We start from the raw sequence: 18,830 nt of genomic DNA on the forward strand, positions 1-18,830 counted from the left end.
CACACACACCACACACACAGTACACACACACACACACACCACACACACACCACACACACCACACACACACACCACACACACACACACGTCTATTATGAGAACCAGGCAGGGCTGGAGAGATGGCTCCGTGCCAATTGCTCTTTCAGAGGACAAGGTTCCGTTCTTAGCATCCTCATCAGGGAGACTCAGTCATCACATCATTTGCAGGGTATCCAGCACCCTCTTCTGGATGCTACAGGCACTCACATGGGCACATAAAATAAATATGTACTCACACATACAATTAAAAAATGTTTTAAAAAGGAAAACTAGATATGCCTATAATCTTAACATTCAAGAGGGAGGCGGAAGCAGGAAGGTCAGACATTCAAGCCTGGACCATGTACAATCCAGTCTCAAAAAAAAAAAAAAAATCAGTAAAGAGAACAAAAGATAAAAGTAGTTCAACTCCAAGAAAAGCCATCCATAAAGGAAGCACTAATAATGTCCAAAGATTATGTCCAAATACAGTCACAAAGAATTAAGTAAAAGAGATTTTTTTTCATTGTTTGTTTTTGGTGAAGGTAATGTTTGTTTGTTTTACCTGCAAAGTCAATAAAAATTCACACTACCTAGCTCTAGTTAAAGTATTTCAAAATGTGTAGTTGGATAAAAACAAACATGTAAACCCTTTTAGAGGAGAAATTGATAATATCTGCTAAGATTTAGTTATTCAGCCAGATGTGGCGGTGCATGCCTCTAAGCCCGACACCTGGGAGGCAGAGACAGGTAGATTTCTGAGAGTTCAAGACCAGCTTGACCTATAATCCTAGCCCCCTAGAGGCAGAGGCAGGAGAATCTTAGATCAAGTTGGCTAGCTTGGCTAGCTGGATCAGTGAGCTCTGGGTTTGGCCAGGGCCCCTACCTGAATATATAAAGTAAAAAACAATAGAGAAATACCCCCTTTGTCAATTTCTCACCTTTACACACATGCACATACATGTACCTGTGTACACCCATGTACACCCCTACACATATGACCCCCCCACAGGTACACACACATGTACTTGCACACATCCCAACATACGTGAATCCGTACACACGCACACCACACACACAGTCATACCAAAAAGTGGCTCAGATTTTTATATTTTTTCACCACAATTCCTATAAAATATCACCATAATACACACAGATTAAGGTACAAAGATGGCCACCACACTGTAATCTTACCAAGAAAGTCTGGAAACAACCTAAATGCCAAGGGGGATTTTGTTTTAAAAGTGTCATTTATATTTCATCGTGAACTTCCTCACTTCCTTTTAACTTCTCTTTATTTACACAATGGCATTTTTTTTTTCAATTCTTCGGGCTCTCCAGGAGTTTGGGTACTAGGGTGTCCTTTATGTTTCCTCCGCCCAGAAATCCCCTTCTTTCCTGTGGCTAGCATATTCTTTTTAAAAGCCAGCTGTAATGTGCGTGTGGGGAAGGCTCCCTCCCTGTCCACCTGTGTTGTTAGGAGGTCTCTGTTAATTTGATATAAAGTGATTACTGTCTCCTTCAATATCATGTACTGTGTCTGTTAGAAAGCAGCCTCCCACGATTGACAGCCTTGTACAGAACACTACGGACCCATTAAAGCAACGACTGTAACTGGGTAATGACGTAAAAGCATGGCGAGCTCGTAATTCTTTACTGTGTGTTGTCTTAACTGTATAAGCACAGATAGAACACAAGATATCAACCAGAAGGCTGAGAGTCTATTCTCCGTATATTTTAAAATAGCATTGACATTATGAATTGTGTAGTAAAATAGACTAACACTCCATGGTGAGCCAGTTGAACTTTGGGTTCATTGTGGGTCCCTGTGTCAATATATGACGTAAAAAATATTTGAAGGACACTCCCTTTGTCAACCTCTGACTTCCATACACATGTTCACACATGTTCTCATGTACACTTGCAGTTAGAAAGGTGATCCATCTTCCGGTATCCAGGCGCTCTGCTGAGCACTGAAGGAAAGGAAAGAGGACATAAAGGACTCACACATGCTCCACAGGAGGATGACGGTTAGGCCTACTCAGAGCTAATAGTAAGGGGAGAAGAAGAGTGTCGTGCTCACAGAGTTGGTGTTCCTAAGAGCTGTAAAGAACGAGAATGCAGGAATGATGAGTTGTGCCTTGCAGGGTGTTCTCAGGCAAAAACTCCACACACGACAGTCAGGTGTGGTGATCCAGGCCTGTACTGAGGAGGTAGAGGCAGGAGGATCAAGAGTTCAAGACAAGTTTGAGATTGGCCTGGGGTACATGAGACCCATATCAAAAAGAAGAGATGGGCCAGTGAGTGAGTGAAGGTGCTTTCCATCCTGTCTGACAAGCTGAGTTCAATCCCTGGAACCCATAGAGTGGAAGGAGAGAGAACCAGAATGGAACATATTCCAAGCTGGGAAAACCAGTCACACAAGTGAGACAGAGCGTAGGGGTAGTTTGTGTTACCAGATTAGATAGACTTGGGTAAGGAGAGAATTAAGACAAACTATATTATTTCCTTTCTTTGTCTGTTTATTGGAGGGTGTGGGTATGTTGTGGCTTCTGTGGAGAGGTCAGAGGACAGCTTGTTCTCTTCTATCATGTTCTTAGTGTTCCAACTCAGGTTGTAGGGTTTGGCAGCAAGTGTCCTTACCTGCAGAGCCATCTTGACAGCCCTCTGTTATTTTCACTATAAAACTAAGGACACTTGGTTTCTCTTTACATAGGAGATCTATAAGATGTATAAACGAGTTTGAAGACACTGAGTAGGGCTGCAGACTCTGTGAGAATGAATACAGCCGAGTTCAGGGATGGTACGCCCTGGAGCTGAACAGGACCGAGTCCCGTAGTCCAGCATGACAGATGCGGAGGAAAGGCATAGCCCATCAGGAGTCTGGCTGCCGTTTCAAGAGCAGTTTTTCAAGTAGGCACAATGCAAAAGCCCTACAGGCTCAGTGGTAGTGACTCTGACATAAGGGGGGTACGGTGGGGCAGGCTGGGGTGGGAGAAAACAGCTTTCTGGGTTGCAGGGGCAGTGGGAGCAAGAGTTTGCAGGACAGGACAGGATGCCGTGCTTTTTGATCCAGCAGCAAAGGAGGCTGAGAGATAAGGGGAGATTTATCACAAATCGCTAACTAAGCTAGGTGCTGCAGGTCGAGCATCTGGGCTTTGTCTGCATACTAAGATATCTGGGAGGTTAACACAGCAAAAGTGTGTCTGGATTTGGACTTTAGAAAGATCACTACTAAGGCCTGGTGGCACAGGCTCTTGAGCCAAGCACTCAGGAGACTAAAGCAGCTGATGAGGCCAGCAGGGGCTAGAGTGAGCATCAAGCCAGGCTAGGCTATATTGCAAGACCCAGTCTCAAAAATGATAAAAATAAAAGAAAAATTACCAGCTACGTGATAGAAACCACCAAGGAGATGCTTATAAAAAGATGATGATGATGGACTTAAATATTTGACAGGAAATTCAGAATATCAGCTCTCAAAAATCGTAGTGATGGGCATGGTAGTGCATGCCTTAAGCACGCTCAAGGGAGAGGCAGGAGGGTACCCTGGTCTATATAGTGAGTTCCTGGCCAGCTACGGGTACATAGTGAGACCCTGCCTCGAAGAAGAAAATAAAATGCAAATCTGTTTTCAAGTACGCTTTCTTGAGAAAATGGTTTTATTTTCCTCAGGAGAGATGGAAAGCAAAAGGCACGGGCGTAGCCATGACAGAGCAGGAGAAACAGAGAACCCGCCATTGGGGTATTTGTTCAGGAGACATTTCTCCATCAGCTACTATATAAAGGACTTTCTTGACACTATTCACTGTCGAATTGAAGAGCAAGACAGAGAGAAAGAGGCAGCACTGGAGACAGAAATATCACACACATTCTTATAGCTTAAGGTACTACAGTAGTAAAATGTTTTTAAAATGTGCTGCCTGGTCATGGAGACACTGTGGCTAGGGCTGCTGGCTTTCCTCTAGGAACAAACCTTTGGAACAAACGTTTCAGCAGATCTGCTGGCTGGATTGTTCCATATCGCCTTTCCATTCCTGCTGACCTTTATCTCAGCCAGGTTGGAGCCACAGATAACACCTTAAAAGAGATTTGGAATGCCTGTGTACTCAAAGCAGGGTGTCCGGGACAGGGCATAGGCAAGAAGAGGGGGAAGCAGTAAGACCAGATGAAACATAGCCAGGAAAGGAAGGGAACTAGTAATATTCAAAGTGTAATAAGTTATTGTGGTTTACACAATAGTTCCCTCCAGTACCAGCAACTGGCTTTACATGGAGCAGCTTTGAATGCCAGAAGAATTTGCTGTATGAAGCGCAAGCTCTATTCCAAACTGCATGACCGTGGCCGAGTTGTCCTTAACGTTGACGTCTATAAAGGGATGGAAGCGATTGCGTTGACGGGGAGATTAAGTACTATATGTTAAAGTGCTTTGCCGAGTGTAAAGCACGGAGTTCTAGTGCTCTCAATCTCATGAAGTACAGGAAACCTGAGGCCATGAGACAGCACAGCCTACCAGCAGACTTCCTTAAGATATTTCTCTTCATATCTAGCTCAGGAAATCAGTGGGGCAACATTTGACTCGCAAGGAGACCGTGCCACTTTGAAGGGAACCCCTTTGACTCTCAGCCCAGACACTAGGCAATCCGTCTCTACCCTCTTTTGCATATATTTATTATGTCCACTCCAGTTCTTATTTGCTTTCTTTTCTTTTTTTTTTTTTTTTTTGGTTTTTCGAGACAGGGTTTCTCTGTGTAGCCCTGGCTGTCCTGGAACTCACTCTGTAGACCAGGCTGGCCTCGAACTCAGAAATCTGCCTGCCTTTGCCTCCCAAGTGCTGGGATTAATAAAGGTGTGCGCCACCACCGCCCGGCTCTTATTTGCTTTCTTGATGACTGTTCTTTTTGCTTCCTCAGTGGCTGGATCAGCAACCCTGGGAATTTAAAAAGAAAGCTAAGGGCTGGTGAGATGGCTCAGCGGTTAAGAGCACTGACTGCTCTTCTAGAGGTCATGAGTTCAAATCCCAGCAACCACATGGTTCAAGCCCAGCCTGGTCTACAAAGTGAGTTCCAGGACTGGCTCACAACCATCTGCAATGAGATCTGATGGCCTCATATGGGTTTCTGAAGACAGCTACAGTGTACTTACATATAATAAATAAATAAAAATCTTAAAAAAGAAAGGAAAGAAGAAAGCTAAGCCAAGAAATCAGTGCTGGTCGTGGTGATACCGAAAATCAATCCTTGCCCCTTGGAAGATTGAGGCTAGAGAATCTTAAGTTTAGGGCTAACCTAAGCTACATAATGAGTTCAAGGCTAGTCTGGGCAACTTAGGGAGGCCCTACTTCAAAACAGGCAAGGGAAGGTAGCGTAAGTTTCTGTGATAGCAGGCTTAGCTGGCAAGCACAAAGCAAAGTTCAATTCCCAGTACAAAGTGGGGGCTGGAGGGTGGGGGCGGGGAGTTCAAAACAGCCGTGCAATTTACACATTTACAAATTCTCAAATTATAACTAGCCATAGCATATTACAAAACATATTATCTTGATTTTTTTTTTAAGCATGGAATCTGGTATGGAGAATTCTGACTACTTTTGTCATTTTTTTTTTTTTTTTTTTTTTTTAGATGCAGGAACCTTCCTGCTTAATTAAGTACACATGGCATGGCATGTGTGTGGAGGTCAGAGGATGCTGCCATGCCATGCTGGTTTTCCTGAAAGAGATGAGTTTCAGGGACCAAAGTCAGGCTGTCAGAATTAGCAGCCACCACCTTGAGTCATTTTGTTGGCCCTATAATGTTTTGTTTTTTTTTTTAAAAAAAAGATTTATTGTTGTTGTTATTATTGTTATTGTTATTATTATTTTTGTTGTTGTGTTTGAGACAGGATTTCTCTATTCACCCCTGGCAGTACTGGAACTCACTTTGTAGACCAGGCTGGCCTTGAACTCGTAGATCTGTCTGTGTTTGCCTTCCAAGTGCTGGGATTAAAGGCACAAGATTTATTATTTAGATTTATTTCATTTTATGCATATGGATGCTTTGCCTGTGTGTATGTCTGGTGTACTGCATGTATTCCTGGTGCCTGGAAGTCAGAAGAGGATTTCAGATCCCTTGGACCTGAAGTTAAAGTCACTAAGTGGATGCTGGGTGCTCCGGATTGTAAGTCACTGAGTGGGTGCTGGGTGCTCTGGAAGAGCAATAAGAGCTCCTAATCTCTAGCTCTCATTATAATTTTAAAAAGATTTGTGTTATTTTTAAGTTTATACTTGAGCGTGCGTGTGCGTGTGCGTGTGCACCCGAGTGCAGGTGCCTACAGAGGCCAGAAGAAGGCATCAGATGGCTGGGAGCTGAAATTACAGGCATTTGTGAGACCCCTGAAGTGGGTCTTGGGATCTGGACTCAGGTCCTCTGCAGGAGCAGCACGTGCTCTTAAGCACATCTGTACAGCCCAGTCCACTGCTTTCTTTCTTAAAATTGCTTTTTTTTTTTTTAAATTGCTTTTCTTAAGAAAGTGCCTGGTAGCCGGGCAGTGGTGGCGCATGCCTTTAATCCCAGCACTTGGGAGGCAGAGGCAGGCGGATTTCTGAGTTCGAGGCCAGCCTGGTCTACAGAGTGAGTCCCAGGACAGCCAGGGATACACAGAGAAACCCTGTCTCGAAAAACCAAAAAAAAAAAAAAAAAAGAAAAAAAAAAGAAAGTGCCTGGTAGCTGGGCATAGTAGCACATGCCTTTAGTCCCTGCACTCCGGAGGCAGGGACAGGAGATCATGTCTGACTTACTCCAGTCTTGCTTCCTTTCAGTACTTTGCTTACTTGGGAAAAGGAGAGTTTATATCTAAGCCACTGTAGGAAAGGCATTAGGGCAGTCGGTGCTGCATTGGGAGACATTAGCAAAGTGGCAGGGTTTGTTTTAGTCACCGCTAATCACTATGTCCTCTTCCCAGTACTGCTGATGACATCACCACCTCCAGTGACCCGTGAGACATGCAAATTCTCACTTTTTACCCCAGATGTGGTGAATCAGACTCTTGTCAGGTTAGGGCCAAGAAACCTGCAATAAGCCTTACAAGTGACTCTCATGCTTGCTAAAATGTCAGGAGTATCACCTTGTAGAGAGGGTTCATGGCGTAGCTGTCTGTGTCAAACTTAAGATGGACTGGAGAGGTGGGTCAGGAGGTAAAGGTACTAGCTGTGGAAGCATGCCAACCTGAATTTGATTCCCAGGACCCATGTAAAGTTAGGAGAACAGACTCCATAAAGCTGTCCTCTAACTACCTCATGTCCCCCAGGGCCTGTACACACAAATACATAGATATAGGCAATATAAACAAACTAACAAACAAAAGTAAGGTGGTTAGCATGGAAATATATGTTACCATTAGTATTTGAAATAAAAATGGAAGCCAGCTTTTCTCAGAAGTCTAATTTGGCTCATGGGCTTGCCCAGGAACAATGGCTTTGTGTTTGTTTATAGCTCTGTAAACCGGAATGTACCATCTCTATTCCAAGGTTTTTAATCTCTGCTTACCCATTAAAATCTACAATGACTTTTATGTATGATAGTTTAGTTTGGAAAATTAGTGGAGGCTCAAGCCTTGTGTAGTTTTTTTAGCCTAGGCCAGGAGAAGCTTCTTTGCACAAGAAGTCTTCCTAGACAGCCGACAGCCTCCACCTCCAGCTAATCAGAGAAGCACCTTTTCCTACTTTGCACGAAGGCATTGCGCCCTCTTCTGGCCTTAGAGGCAACATGCACGCACGAGGTACAACATGCAGTCAAAACATCCATATACATAAACATAAAGGAAACAGATGCTAATTTAAAATGTGTGTGCGCATTTTGGTGGGGGTGGGGGTGGAGAGTTTCTAGAAAACTAAGAGAGCAGAGAACCGAAGTCCCACCATCTTGAAGACTGCTTCCTCCTACTTTGTCTTCAGTGACACCCAGTATATGCTCCCCACCCTGTATGGCAACCATTTGGGTCCTCTTTTTAGTTTCTTTTCAAACACAGATAATGCATTAAAACAATTTATTTTAGCATCTGTTGCAGTTTGACTATGAAGTGCCCCCACCACCACCCAAGGCTCACGTGGTAAGAGGTTTGGTTAAGAGTTAATCAGCTTTACGGGAAGAATCATGGGGGATCTGACTACTCCATAGCTCGGTGGATTCATAGCTCAAGAGTGAGATGGATCCTGTGGGGTGGGAATGAGTATGTAGGACCCAACTACTGGCATTCCTTAGAAGGATATCTAATCCCTGGACCTTTCTTCTCTCTGCGCCACTCTGTGCCGAGAGGACCCGACCCGCCTTCCTCCAGCCCAGGCTCTGGGCTAGCCACATCATCACGCCTTGGCCCCCAGACAATGGAACCAGGTGATAATGGACTGAAATCCTGGAACTGTGAGAGAATAAACCTCTCCTTGCTTAAGTTTTCTCAGGTATTTTGTCATGACAAAAGAGTGGCTAATCCAGCATATGCGATGTGATTTCAGCCTCAGCCCCTGGCTCCGTTCTGATGGATACAATGTTTAACCACCTATTGAGCCGTTTGTTGGCCCTCGTTTGCAAGCCACCCAATCAGCAGAACCAAGAGATCCTCCCTTAGTGGTTCTGTCATAGGCACCTGTGCTCAGCAAATGCCCGCACTCTGAGATCCTTCTTCCTGCCTTTGATCTGGTCTATGTTGAAGTCAGTTAGATCAACTTAATTTTCTCGCCGCCTCTGGTTTCGTCTTTAAATCCACAACTCAACACACAAGTGTCAGAAGGCCAGAGCTTTCTGCTTTCTAATTCTAAAGGCCATTCACTCCCCATAATCCTCCTTCCTCCTCTCCCAGCCCACTATCTCTCCTTTCATTCCTTTTATCATCCATTCCCTAAATAGTCTCAAATGGCTTCTAGTCTTCCCAGGGCTTTGTCTTCTAGGACTAGTTAAAAACACTTCCCAAGGCACCCGCCTCACCTCACTTAGGTGAATTCCGAGACATAAAAGCAGTTGAGAACATGGAGCTGCAGGGATCTACACCGCCACCTGGTGGCCGACTGTTAAATAGGTTTGGTTGGCATCCTAGCAACAGACCCTGGAGGCAGATACACCAAAGCACTGGTCGTGGGCAGAACAGGAGAGTTATTTCTTCAAACCAGCATGTTCTCTGCCTGTAATTATCTTCTTATCTTTACAAGATTTTATTTTATTTTTACTCTCTAGAGTTCTTTAATTCCTTCCTTTCACTGGGGACTGAACCTAGAGCCTCATCCATGGTTAGCGTGCAGTTCCAGACCTTCCACTCTTTCCTCTCTGCTAAATTTCCAAGATACCTTCTTCCTTTTTGACTCTCAGCTGACCACCTAACCTATTATTCATTGAGAAAATAGAAGCAAAATAAAAGATATTACCCATCTTCAGTAATAAATCTGGTTCCTATTCTATGCACATTCTCAGTTTCTTGTCAGATGCACTGTCAGCTATTCCAGCTAAGCCACACCTTTCTTAGATAGCTAGACCTCTTTCTTATTTCCACCCAACAGTCCTGTCTGGAAAGTAACTCCTTTCTGTAATCAAAAGTTCCTTTTCTAATGAGTCCATATTCCAAGACCTCTCTAGTCTGTCTCATTTGAGAGCCACAGAATTCAGGAGAGCCTACATTTGTGTGGCAGTGAGACCTGGAGAGGGGTTTTACTGCCTGTGAGATCAAGTGGGGTCAAAGCAAGAATCCTTCTCCTCCTCTGCCCCTCTATCTCTTCCTTTTTATTTGTCTAGTTAGTTTGCAGTGCCAGGAATGGAGCCTGAGTTTCACAGGAACTGGACAAGACTTTGAAGCATGGCTCCATTTCCCTCAGTCGTCCTCTGCCATTTCACCTCTGTCAAGATCACCAACACACTCCACCTTAAAATCACCAACACACTTCACCTTAAAATCAACACACTCCACCTTAAAATCACCAACACACTCCACCTTAACAGCATCACCAACATACTCCACCTTAACAGACCCAATAATGGCTGCCCATAACACATCTCTCTGTTTAGTTGTGCTTTGCTTTGTTTTGAGATAGGGTCTGAAGCAGCCCAGGCTGGCCTCATACTTGCTATATAGCTAAGGATGACCTTGAACTTCTGATCTTTCTGCCCCCACCTTCCACGTGCTGGGATTAGTGGTGTGCTACTGTTGTGTCACGAAGCGTTTGTGAACCCCAAAAGTCCACCAAGGCGCTGTTTCCGATGCAATCACATTAGGGTCTCTTTACTACAAACTCAAGTTTGGGCTTACGCACCACCGGCCCTCAGGACAGTTTTCGGTAAGGCAGCCCTGAGCTCTCATCGAGACAAGGTTTTATAGGAAATGGAAGTGAATGAGGTGGGGTCCAGCCTGGCAAGCATCTAACTGAATGACTATTGTAAGCCGACAGGTGGGTGCTCTGAAGCAAGACTGTAGACAATCACGAACAGTCTGAAAGTACATCTGAAACAATCAGATTAATCTTTGATTAATTGTTGCTAGGAAGTAGCTAGGGAGTAACTCTGGCCAAGGACAAGCTGTGGGGTCCTTCCTGGTACGTGGGTGCAGCTTGGGCTCAGCTATGGGGCCAAATTCTCAGGCTTTTTTTTTTTCTTTAAGATGGAGGCCGGGGGTTCAATTTTTCTTCTAAGCTACGTGTCTCTACCCTCTCAAACCGCCACCCGACAAACACGGATCAGGTAATGCAGTTTGTTGAGCCAAGTCGGCAGTTTGTAAAGGACTCGACTCGGCTGGTTAAAAGATGCACCAAGCCTGACAGAAAAGAATTCCAGAAGCTCGCCATGGCCACAGCGGTAGGATTTGCTATCACGGGATTCACTGGCTTCTCTGTGAAACTGATCCATATCCCTATGAACAACATTATTGTGGGTGGCTGAGTCCTTTCTCATCATGGGACGAGTGAACCAATCAGGGGTGACAAGCTCATGAAGTAAAACATTGCCTGGGAAAAAAAGGACTTGGTAAATTCTGTGTAAGGCCTATCACCTGGGTTACATCCTCTCCTCTCTGATTTGTTTGTTTGTTGTGTTTGTTTGTTTGTTTGTTTGTTTGTTTGAGACAGGGTTTCTCTGTGTAGTCTTGGCTGTCCTGGAACTCGATTTGTAGACCAGGCTGCCCTTCAACTCAAAGAAATCTGTCTCTGCCTCCCTCGTGCTGGGATTAAAGGCGAGTGCACCATGCTCGGCTCTGATTAGTTTTTAAGCTACATTCTCCTAACTTTCCTTAGCTCTGCACACACACTTAACCTCCCAGGAAGCCAGGAAGGCCTTTTAATTTCTCTGCTTGGATTTTATTTTGGGATGTGGGGACAAAGTGTCACAGTAGCCCAAGGTCACCTGGAACTCACTCTGCAGCCCAGGTTGGCCTCAAAAGCATGGTGATCTTTCTGCCTCTGCCTCCCGAGTATGGAGACCACAGGTGTTAGGTCCGGGTCCACTTGGCTTTAGAGCCACCACTCTCTCTGGGTTTCTACGTTGTCTTACAGTGTTTTCTCAGCTTTACTAAACACTGACATATCCTCAAAGCTCATTACTCAAACCTTTTCTCTTCTATCTCAATTCTCCAGAGTTTCCAGTAGGTCCATGGCCTGAATCTGAGGCAAACTGGATCTCTAATTTGGGCCTTACACCTGGGTCGTGGGTCTGGGAGTCTATCAGGAATCAGATAGGAAAGTGTTCTGGGATCCTGCCCTCTTCTACTCTATCTGGGCCTTTCTCCAATTTTCCCACTGGGTGTGGTCACCCCCAATAGAGGAATCAGTCTAACTTCTGGATAACCTCTGTACCTTTGTCCAGTTCATTAACATCTCCTTCCTGTGAGATCTTACCACTTCTGCTAGTCCAGTCACCCTGGCGCAAGTCACCTTCACTCTAACCTATAGAACTCATCTCTGTCTCCTTGTCTGCCTTCACATGATCTATTCTCCAAACAACAACCCTTAGAAACATGTATTTGATCTCATTTCTCATCTTGGGGGGGCTGCAGGCCCTATGTCATCTGGCTCAGGGTCACCCCCATTTCTTCTCCGCACAGCATTGTCACCTCCTTGCTGGCGTCATTTCTTTAGCCCGGGGCCTCGCGTATGCCAGGCAAGCATTTACTGCTGAGTCATAGCCTACTCCTCCTTAGACTTTGGCTCTGACACAGGGTCTCCTCACATATGCAAGACGTGAGAATGCCTCAGAAGGAAGGTAAGTCAAGATCACAGTATAGAAAACTGGATGGAAGGAGGAGGTGAGAGTTTGCTCATTCTGATACTGTGTCGGGTTGGGGAAAACCTCTTCCGGAAGAATGTGAGAAGAAACAGACTTTCCAGGGCATCCAGTGATCTCTTTTGGACTCGGAGGGTACCTGTGTATACTTGACAGGAACAGACATGTGCACATACACCTAAATAAGTGAATTTTAAATAAGTCACAGCTCTGTTGAGATGCAGCTCACAAACCTTACAAAGTGTACAGGACAGTGGTTTTTAGTATATTCAGTGTGGTGCAACTGCCTTTCTGTTTTTTTTTTGTTTGTTTGTTTTTGGTTTTGTTTTGTTTGTTTGTTTGGTTGGTTTTTTGGTTTTTCGAGACAGGGTTTCTCTGTGTAGCCTTGGCTGTCCTGGAACTCACTCTGCAGACCAGGCTGGCCTCGAACTCAGAAATCCACCTGCCTCTGCCTCCCAAGTGCTGGGATTAAAGGCATGCGCCACCACTGCCCAGCATCTTTCTGTTTTTAAAAAAATATTTGTTTATATTCTGTGCTTAAGAGTCACAGTATACAAGGGGAGGTCAGAGGATGGCTTTTTGAAATTGATTCTCTTCCTCTACCGTGTGGGTTCTGGGGATACGTGGCAAGTGTCCTACCTGCTAAGCCATCTTGGAGCACAACCTTTATTTTACTTTTTTTTTTTTCTTTGAGACAAAGTCTCACTCTGTAGCTCTGCCTGGGCTGGTTGACTCCTCTCACCTGTTTCAGTGGACCGTAGCCACGGTCATTCACTACACAACAGTTGGACTGCTTTTGAGGCTGTTGAGTTCAGAGGGGCGGAACAGCAGTAACAGAGACTGTACAGTCCACAGAGCAGAGCAGAGCCACCCCGACTCTCAGGATCTATACACACCAGAGTTTCCTGACTGGGGCTGGAGTCCGACACACATTTATACCCCAAGACCTTTACATACTATTTATTTTGTATGAGTAATTCCAGATTGCCTCGTGGCTGGCTCCTGGACATTCTGTTTCTACTCAACTTCTTCCTGAAGAAGCTTTCCCCAAGCCGACCACAGTATCAGAATGAGCAAACTCCCTCCCTCCTTCCATCACATTTGCTATATTGTGATCCTGACTTATTTTCCTTCTTAGACATTCTCACGTCCTGCACTGGGATATAAATCTGTGAAGGCAGTTCCAGGCATCACTAGTGCCTGACACACAAATGAAAGAAAAAAAAAAGGGAGGAAAGAAAATCAAACCAAAACATAAAACAAACAAACAAACAAAAAGTCACGTGAAAACAGCTCAATGAATAACAAATGAGCCCTTGAAAAAAAATGAGTCTAGAGAAAAAATTATTTAGTATCCTCTTACTGGTTTTATTAGAGAAAACTATGCTTGAATAAAAGAAAAGTATAGTCCAGGAGGTGGTGATGCATGCCTTTAGTACCAGAACTTGTACCTGGAAGGTAGAGGTAGGCAGATCTCTGACTTTAAGGCCAGTCTGGTCTACAGAGCAGTTTCAGGACAGTCAGGGCTACATAGAAAAATCCTGCCTCAAAAAACCAAAAAGAAGGAAGAGGAGGAGGAAGAAGAGGAGAAAGAGGAGGGGGAGGAAGAGGAGGAGGAGGAGGAAGAGGAAAAGGAGGAAGAGGAGGAGGAAGAGGAGGAGAAAGAGGAGAAAGAGGAGGAGGAGGAAGAGGAAGAGGAAGAGGAAAAGGAGGAAGAGGAGGAGGAAGAGGAGGAGGAGGAAAATGGCTTGGGTTGTAGATTGCTTGCTCTGCAAGAAAGCTGCCTGTGGTTCAGTCCCCACCACATGAACAGGATGTCGCAGCTCACATCTGTGATTCCAGCACTGGGGAGAGGTAGCGGCAGAAGGATCAGACGTTCAAAGTCATCCTCAGCTATATACATAGTTTGAGGCCAGTATGAGATGTATGAAACCATATCTTAAAAACAAAGAACAGGCCCACGAGATGGCTTGTTAGGTCAAAGCACTTGCTTGCCATGGTGTATGACAGCTGGGACCCAGTGGTGGGAGGAGAGAACAGATGTCTACAGCTGTCCTCAGACCTCCACTAGTGTGCCATGGCACATGCTCCTACACATACAACTAAATACACAAAGTATGATAGAAAATTCATGCACATCCAAACAGTGGGTCTAATTCGTACCATGATTTATGCAAGTAATGTTTCTGAGGGACTTTACCTCCATGTTGTTAACCGACATATTATAAGGAGTTATAGAGGATTAAAGGGTAGGAATGTTTGTCTTTTTATTTTTAATTTTTCTAAATTAGTATTTATTTATGAAATGAAAATCCAATCGGTGGATTTCAGGGTTTTTTCCTCACTATGTATTTAATACTTTCCTCTTGATGCATCTTGTCCTTTATGCTAGTACGATATTGGACAAGATTTCAGATACTATTGGGCTTTGTCAAAATGGCCTTGTCAAAAGTAAAACCGTGGCAAGTAAGATGCTCACTGTAGCCAGTGCTTGCTACTCTGTGGGTTCTTTCTTCCACCCTTCTCCACCCTTTCAACCCCCTAATATTAGATAGGAGAGAAAAGGGACAAAAAGGAAAGGGGTGACTTTATCATTAGACTACTTCCTGCTGACGAGGAGGGTTGAGTATCTTGTGGCAAATTTGATCTTCGCTCTCAGGATATCTAATTTCTTCTTGTTTCCTCTTTGTGCACAACTGTTTCACAAACCTCGACCACCACCACCAAACAGCAACTAACTACCAATCAACAACCCACCCCAACAACCAACAAACAACTCAATAACCAACTCCCCATCGTCTTTGGGTCCTAGCATCTATGTACCCTCTGAAAAGTCCTCAGAATTCCAAATGTCACATAATTGAAGAAACTATTTGCTTCTGGCCAAATCGTGCCCCTGCTAGAGGACAGGACAAAACATAGTCAGCTGCTGTGGACAATCTGAAGCAGCCCCATATCCCACACCTGGGATCAAAATGAAAACATACTCTTATAATATTTCTTCTTTTGACTTTTTTTTTGAAAGAATTATTCATTTTAGTTATATGGGTACACTGTAGCTGTCTTCAGACCCACCAGAAGAGGGCATCAGATCTCATTACAGATGATTGCGAGCCACCATGTGGTTGCTGGGAATTGAACTCAGGACCTCTAGAAGAGCAGTCAGTGCTCTAAACCACTAAGCCATCTCTCCAGCCCTCTTAAAATATTTGTGTCTTGGGGTGGGTCACCATTCATCTCTGTGGCACTGCCTGACCAGTCCACAAAGCACTCCTCCAGCTGGCATCAACTCCTGCTTGCTGTAGAACCCAGACTTACTCATCACCACATGCCCTGCCAGCTCTTCTGGATCTCACTGGCACAGACAAACCTGGTTTCTCTAGCCAGGGGAATTGATGTACTGTTTGTATCATAAATTCCAGGCACTGAGCAGCCCTTGGTTTCTCAGTTTCTGTGACTAGATTTAGTTTTTGTTTCTCAAATCCCGTACATGAGCACTGTCTGATCATCGGGGAGCACTAGTTGTAGGGTAAATTCACCTGTGCAGCTGTTTCTTCCAGCTTGAGGCATTCCTTTCTGGGAGGAGAGAGAAGGCTGCATGTTTGCCAATAGTGGCTAAGAAAGCGCATGAAACTTAAAACTCAGAAGAGCCTCCCTGAGGTAGGTTAAGCAATTGCTAGAATGGGTGGGGGTGAGGGTGGTGGGTGGGGGTTGAGAGTGAGGTTGGGGGGTAGGGAGCTGAGTGAGGGAGCTGCCGGTAAATTGTGGGGGGAAATCCAACCTCACACATCCCCCATGAGCTTCTTTGGATGACAAAGCTTCTGCCTTTGAGTCATCCGTGGGAGGAGAAGTCATTCCCTATCCCGTTAAGTTACAGTTAGATCAGACTGGGATCAAGTCTCTGGCCTATCATCAGTACCCTATCTGGGTGAATAAACAGATGTTCATGTCTTCCTAAGAAACGTCATAAATATATTTAATAAAGGTGGGACAGGAGAAAAAGGATCATTTATCTCATTTCTGTAGTTGATATACTTATTTGGCCGAAATTACCCCCTATGTCTTTAGGGGATTGCATGTCCCCCTAAGGACAACATGCAAATCTGTGAAGAACCGAATATAAAAAAACAAAACAAAACAAAAATATGAAAATAAAAGGGAGTCTTGGAGGGACAGAGAAGGGCAAGGGATAACGGAAGGAGTGAATATTATCAAAAGATTTAATGGAAATATAATATTATAAATTGTGTATAGTAGCAATGATACAAAAAGAACGGCTGACTGATTTCCTCAGTTTGAAAAGCATGCCAGCCAGGCGGTGGTGGCTCATGCCTTTAATCCCAGCACTTGGGAGGCAGAGGCAGGCGGATTTCTGAGTTCGAGGCCAGCCTGGTCTACTGAGTGAGTTCCAGGACAGCCAGGGCTACACAGAGAAACCCTGTCTCGAAAAAAAAAAAACCAAAAAAAAAAAAAAAAAGAAAGGAAGAAAAAAGAAAGAAAAAAAAGCATGCCAAAGAAGACAACTGTTTCTCTAAGGACGACCATTAAAACGTTCTGGAAAAAAAAATGAGGCTCTTGGATGTAAGTTAAAACAAGATACCAGGAAAAATGCTCAGCAGGGTGCCAGGAGGCTTCAATCCAGCCCTCAGGAGGCAGAGACAGGTGGGTCTGTGAGTTCCAGGACAGCTAGGGCTAAGGAGAAAGACCCTGTCTACAAACAAATACACCAGCAAATCCCCAGAGAACAGCTTTATGCAAAGTCCTTTCCAGAAATAACCGTGTGTTCTCTGACTTTAGGTAACCTGCACCAACCATCAGAGGGTGTCGGCCCTGCCCTAACCCATTCCAAAAGACCGAGCCTTATGTGTTACCGTTCGTGGACATTTTATCACGGTGCTTTGCAAGTAACATGCCTAAATTGCATCCCAGAGATGCTCCTGGAAGAATGGTGGTGGGTGTACATACGCATAAGGTTCTCTCCCCTGGTTCTCATGTCTATGGCACCATGACTCTGTCAAGATTTCCTCAAAACCCACAGCATGTAACCCTTAACGAGAGTTACAGATGCTGTTGCGGTGCTCAACTTGATTATTTTATCACTCTTGTTACTCTGAATAACACATACTGAAACTACAAGGTGGGCCAGCAAGGTGGCTCAGAAGGTAAAGGGATCTGGCACTATGCCAGATGACGCCTCCTCCAGACTCTACACAGGCTCCTCAGTACCCACACATGGGTGTGCGTATACACACAAACACACACAGTTATGTAATTTTTAAAAGTAAAAACACCATGAATGGCAAATGTAATGGTGGAGTGATTGCTCAGTAGCAAGAAGAAGTTCAGTTGCTAGCACCTCCTTCCTACAAGTAGGCATGGTAGCCTAGGCCTGGATGTGGAGGCCGGAGGACCAGACAAACAAAGTTCAAGGTCAACCTTGATTCCATAGCAACTTTGGGGCATACCTTGGATACACAAGACTCTGTCTTAGATAGATAGATAGATAGATAGATAGATAGATAGATAGATAGATAGATAGATGATAGATAGATGATAGATAGATAGGAAGAAGGAAGGAGAGAAAGAAAGAAAGAAAGAAAGAAAGAAAGAAAGAAAGAAAGAGGGAGGGAGAGAGGGGGAGGGAGGGAGGGGGAGGGAGAGAGGGAAGAAGGAAGGAAGGAAGGAAGGAAGGAAGGAAGGAAGGAAAGAAGGAAGGAAGGAAGGAAGGAAGGAAGGAAGGAAGGAAGGCTGGGTATGGTGGTGCACACCTTTAATCCCAGCATTTGAGAGGCAGAGGCAGTTGTGAGTTTAAGGCCAGCCTGGTCTACATAGGGAAGTTCTAGGCTAGTCATGGCTATATAGACAGACCTTGATCCCCAAAACCTCAAAAAGAAAAAGTGTGGGAACATGTTGAATCTATCTCTGTCGTAGTAATAGTCTCTCCTGTAGGCCCAAGCAGTAATTAATGGTCTCTCCTGCCATCATTTATATGTCTTTAATTAGCAAGACAAAAAAATGAAAGCTAGGACGGTAGTAAGCACGGAGATTATCAACAGTTCAGGAAGGTAGTAAGCACGGAGATTATCAACAGTGGTGCACTGTTTGATACTAATCTGACGTCAATCTTAACACTCACAGTTTGTTTGCTGCTCTCCATCTCTCTATCGGAGCAAGACTTGACCCTTCTTCAAATGTCTCTTCAAGGCACAGCTTCCTGTGAATTGCAATTGGTCATTAGTTATTTAGTTATTCCTTCTATCTAATTAAGTTTCCTGAAAGAAGAGCCTGTGAGTGACCCCCTGGATGAATGGGCACTCTGATATGGGAGATGAGTTTTCAAACATTCTAATGATATGTTAGAAAAATTCAATTCTGGGATCCTTGTTCAACTGCTCGCCGGAGGTGGGGGAGGCTAACTAACAAGTGAAGGGTCTTAGGTGGAGGAAAGAAAAAGACAGTTGAATATACTATTAAACAAAACAAAACAAAACAAAATAAAAAAAAACGAGTTCCAGGACAGCCAGGGCTACACAGAGAAACCCTGTCTCGAAAAAACAAACAAACAAACAAACAAAAAACCCTCTAGATTT

At 44.4% G+C, this 18,830-nt stretch overlaps 1 protein-coding gene across 1 annotated transcript in view; it reads right to left on the reverse strand.

The window, feature by feature from the left end:
- LOC114615357 (solute carrier family 2, facilitated glucose transporter member 3) overlaps positions 1-18,455 on the reverse strand; it is a 66,503-nt gene extending 48,048 nt beyond the window's left edge. The window contains exon 1 of the mRNA XM_028761083.1: positions 18,377-18,455. Coding sequence (XP_028616916.1) covers positions 18,377-18,397 — 21 coding nt within the window. The 5' untranslated portion in view covers positions 18,398-18,455. The remainder of the gene's footprint in view (positions 1-18,376) is intronic.
- Between the last annotated feature and the right edge of the window lie 375 nt (positions 18,456-18,830).

This window comes from Grammomys surdaster, unplaced genomic scaffold (assembly GCF_004785775.1).
Source record: "Grammomys surdaster isolate TR1022 unplaced genomic scaffold, NIH_TR_1.0 126660, whole genome shotgun sequence".
NCBI lineage: Eukaryota > Metazoa > Chordata > Mammalia > Rodentia > Muridae > Grammomys > Grammomys surdaster.